Source organism: Propithecus coquereli, unplaced genomic scaffold (assembly GCF_000956105.1).
Source record: "Propithecus coquereli isolate 6110/MARCELLA unplaced genomic scaffold, Pcoq_1.0 Scaffold2, whole genome shotgun sequence".
Taxonomy (NCBI): Eukaryota; Metazoa; Chordata; class Mammalia; order Primates; family Indriidae; genus Propithecus; species Propithecus coquereli.
The window spans coordinates 17,149,636-17,153,952 of NW_012144966.1; the positions used below are offsets into that span (position 1 = coordinate 17,149,636).

At 39.9% G+C, this 4,317-nt stretch overlaps 1 protein-coding gene across 1 annotated transcript in view; it reads left to right on the top strand.

Annotated features, from left to right (window-relative positions):
• Positions 1-4,317, top strand: part of SLC7A13 (solute carrier family 7 (anionic amino acid transporter), member 13) — a 14,028-nt gene that overhangs the window by 3,392 nt on the left and 6,319 nt on the right. The window contains exon 2 of the mRNA XM_012643550.1: positions 2,632-2,763. Within this exon, the coding sequence (XP_012499004.1) occupies positions 2,632-2,763 (132 nt within the window). The remainder of the gene's footprint in view (positions 1-2,631; positions 2,764-4,317) is intronic.

A 4,317-nucleotide genomic window follows, 5' to 3' on the forward strand; every position in this document is an offset into this window, starting at 1 on the left:
GGGGTCTCCCTCTTGCTCAGGCTGGTCTCCAACTCCTGGCCTTGAGCGATCCGCCTGCCTCGGCCTCCCAGAGTGCTAGGATTACAGGCGTGAGCCACCGCGCCCGGCCCTCTCTGGCTTTTATTTGAGCCAATTTCAACTTGTTCCATTGCCAGAGATGTTGCATTGTGAGATAATTATTCTCAGCTGCAAATAGATTTACAGGATTTACTAACTTCCAAGCTATGATGAAATTCCTCACAAGCAGCTGGCAGTAAACCAAAGCTGGAGGAATTTCCATGTGTGCTGGAGTTGTTAATTTACTAAATACATTTTAAGTAAGACCAAGTTCTAAGTAACACTTTTACCTGTCAAATGGTGATTTGAGGCAGCTGACGTTGCATGCTGTAGGAATACCCATCTTTTACATTCAAGACCCAAGGATATTCACTACCTGTCTGGCTATTATAACCCTTCATTATAAATTAAATTCTAATCTCTACCTCCTCTCTATTAATCAAATACATAATGCAAATGAGTAAAAGGCCCAGAGGAAAGTATAGTTAATCTAAAAAATTGGCCTTTTGTTTGTTCCAAAGCTTTCACTGATAACTATACTCATTAACAACAACCATTTCTTGAGCACTTATTATGCGCTAGGCCCTGAGATTGGAATTTTTGTTGTCTCGATAGTTTCTATTTCAGGTAAGAAAATTAAAACCTTCACAGCCAATGCACTGTCCAGAAGTCCCTCAACTAGTAAGTGGTGAACACAAGGTTAAAATTAGAGCTTTCTAATCCTTTACTCTTCAAGTGCTTAATCAGCTCATATTAGTGTGTATCCCATGACATTACATTCAACCCCTGGGCAGATGCAGATAGAAGAAATTTGATAGGCTGAGCAGGGTGGCTCACACCTGTAATCCTAGCACTCTGGGAGGCTGAGGCAGGAGGATCATTGGAGGTCAGGAGTTAGAGACCAGCCAGAGCAACAGTGAGACCCGTCTCTACTAAAAATAGAAAAATTAGCCGGGCATGGTGGCACACGCCTGTAGTCCCAGCTACTCAGGAGGCTGAGGCAAGGCGATGGCTTGAGCCCAGGAGTTGGAGGTTGCAGTGAGCTAAGCTGACACCAAGGCACTCTAGCCTGGGCAACAGAGTGAGACTCTGCCTCAAAAAAAGGAAAATTTCATGTATGTCAAAGGATAGATATTTATTAGTCAGGAGGATTTGGTTTTAAGTAACAGAAACCAACACACATTAGCTTAACCGATGAAAGGGGAACTTACTGGAAGAATAATGCTGTATTTCAAGGAAGATCTGAGCAACTAATCCTCAGGAACAACAGGAAATAGGAAAGCTCTATGAATTAAAAAAACAAGATTTCTCATCCTGCTTTCTTTCTTTTTTTCTTTTTTTTTTTTTTTACCATCATTACATTGCTTTTCTCTTGATTCTCTTAGTCTCATTGACGTTTGGTTCAAATTCTTGAGAGAAATTTCCTCGTGTGCTGGCCAGGCTTGGCTTCCAGTGGGTGAGGTGTCCGTGCTTGCTCTATTGCCAGTGGGCAGGGCACAGGGGCCCCCTGTACCCACAGGGTTACAGATGTTCATTTCTTTGCATCAGGGAGTAATTCTTAGAGGACGGCAAAACTAGAGAAAGTGGTATGACAAATGGGACAATATTTGAAAATAAGACAGTCCTAGAGAATCCATTGTATATGATACTAAATCAGGATCTTTTTTCTTTTCTCTTTTTGCACGTAATATTGGCATAAAGGAATGGTAAGAGCCTACAGGGAAAGAGAAATTTTGATTGACGCTTACTCCTTTCAGTAGATGCTATGGGGATGTATAACAGGACAATTTTGCTAACCAGGGAAGGAGTTTCCTCTCCTATTTTCCCAGAACGAGTTAGGAGTTTGCTGAGATCTGAAGGAAGAGTAGAGGTCAGCTAGGCAACTAGGAAAGGAGAGAACATTCCACATCAGAGCACAGGCCCTATGGCAAGAAGGGAAATGATATACTTGAAGAACTGAAAAAGGCCAGTCTACCTATATACAAAACACAGGTAGCAAAGGGAACTATCAAATTGTCACATAATTTATACCCATTGCACTCTGTTCCTTTTCATATGAACTCTTACTATAGACATTCTGTTAACTCTTATCTATGTGATTGTTTAACTAATGTGTAGCTTCTCTTCTTGAGGTTAAACTTCATGTAGATTTTGCTCACCGTGGTTTTTCCCACCACCCAAACCCAGTGCCTAGTCCCTGAAGACAGACAGACTCAAATGGTACAAGCCCTGTGGGCTCAGATTGCATTTTTCATTCTTATGTCTTTCTTCAGAAATTTTGCCCCCTATGGAGAGAGTGAAGAAAATTTTCCCCTTTTCTTCACTTAGCACCAAATTATGGGTGGGTAGGTATGTAGCTGCCCACTAACGAGGTGTTGTGTGTGTGCATGTGCGTGTGCGTGTGTGTGCGTGTGTGTGTGCATGTGTGTGTCCGTGCGTGTGCGTGCACATGTGGTGGTGGTGGTAAAGTGAGTAGGAAGAACCCAACTAAATACTTGGAACATGGAGCAATTTTAAAGATAAATTAAAAAGAATATTTTTTACCAATTATGACTTTGCTCTTTTATGTTACAGGGGAGCTGAAGACACCCAGAAAAACAATTCCCAGAATCGTATTTACCGCAGTACCTATGGTGACTATAGTTTATTTACTGGTTAACATTTCCTACCTCACTGTTCTGACGCCCAAGGAAATTGTCTCTTCAGGTCTGTACACACATGGCTAAAGCAATAAATTAAGTGCTGGTCCTTTCAGCATATCCTAAGTATCGCTTTACCAGTTGGGACTGCTGTTTACTGTTCATTATTCTATATATAGAATCAACCTGTAATTTGCTAAAGTAACAGAGGGCCAGAGACTATGATTTGGCTTGGAAGGGAGAATCATATTTAAGCATGGTTATGCGTTTTCTGATAAGATGGAAAGGTGTATATAGAGTGCTGGTGCGTGGTGCAGACCAGATTCAAAATATTAGAATCGTTTTCATGATCTTGTCTCACCACAGTGACAGACGTTATGTAATTAGTGCTATATCCACTAAAACTTTCAAAACATTTGATTCCCAAATGTTCTTCTAGGTGACATCAAGAATGGTAACTTTGAAATGCAGGAGATTAGCAGTTTGAAAAGTAGATGCTAATGTTCAATTCATGCATATAATTAATATTAAAATTAATATGTAAAATAATGTAGTTGTTTATCATAAATAACTCTAAAATGTATGGTGGCAAAGGGCCCTGAACATATTGGAAAGTTGACCAAAAAGATAACTATCTTAGAGACCAAATTATAGAATCAAGAATAAAAGAATAAGAAAATCTTAAAGAAATATACATTTTAGAATGAGTACAGACTCAAGGAATAAAAGGAAATTTGAAAAGAAATGAGAAACGTGGAAAATGGAAGACTAATAATTTTCTCAAACCAGCATTAAACCACTATCTGAGATAAACCTATTACCCTGTATCTTTAGGGCTAATCTCTTCTGAGCAGTCATTATTGTTTGGGTGAATCTTGAAGGGACTGGAGGTGAATTTAAGGGAGGATTTTTTCCTCTCATTTTTTTTTCTTTCGTTAGTATTTTTTTCTTTTTTAAATTTCAGAATATTACAGGTCAAACGTTTTGATTACATAAATTGCTTTTGTACCATTTGAGTCAAAGTTATAAGTGTGCCCATCCCCCAGACAGTGTGCATTGTACCCGTTAGGTGTGAATTTACCCATCTCATTCTCTCCCCTCTAAGGGAGGTTTTAATATGAAGATTCTGATAAACTTTACATCAATTCTTATGTCACTGCCACGCAGGATGCTGCCACGTGCAACGTTGATTAACAGGGGTCTGGGTATCTCAGGGACCTGTAAACTAGATATAGTCAAAATTCTGAGTGTTTGTGGGAACAAACCAAATGCAAAACTGGGTAAGAACAAGCAGCGATTTATAAACTACCTTGGTTATGTAAAGAATATATTTACACAGTTAGTGATGGGCATGGTCAGGGCTGTGGCTCAGCTAGCTCAGCTGCTGCGCTTCACTGAAGCTGCCATCTGCTGTGACTGCCAGTGCCCCGGCCATGAGGGTTGTTAAAAAAGTTATGAATGTCTCCTGTGGTGTATCAGGATGGTTTCAACAATTCTGTGGGTGGCACAAAAGTTGTGGCAGGTGTGGAAGACTCATGAAGTGTTTTAACCTTAATTGCTTGTGATTTGGTTTACAGTGATTACTCTTTTAGGCATGTAGTCCTTAGGTTCCTTCTTTAAA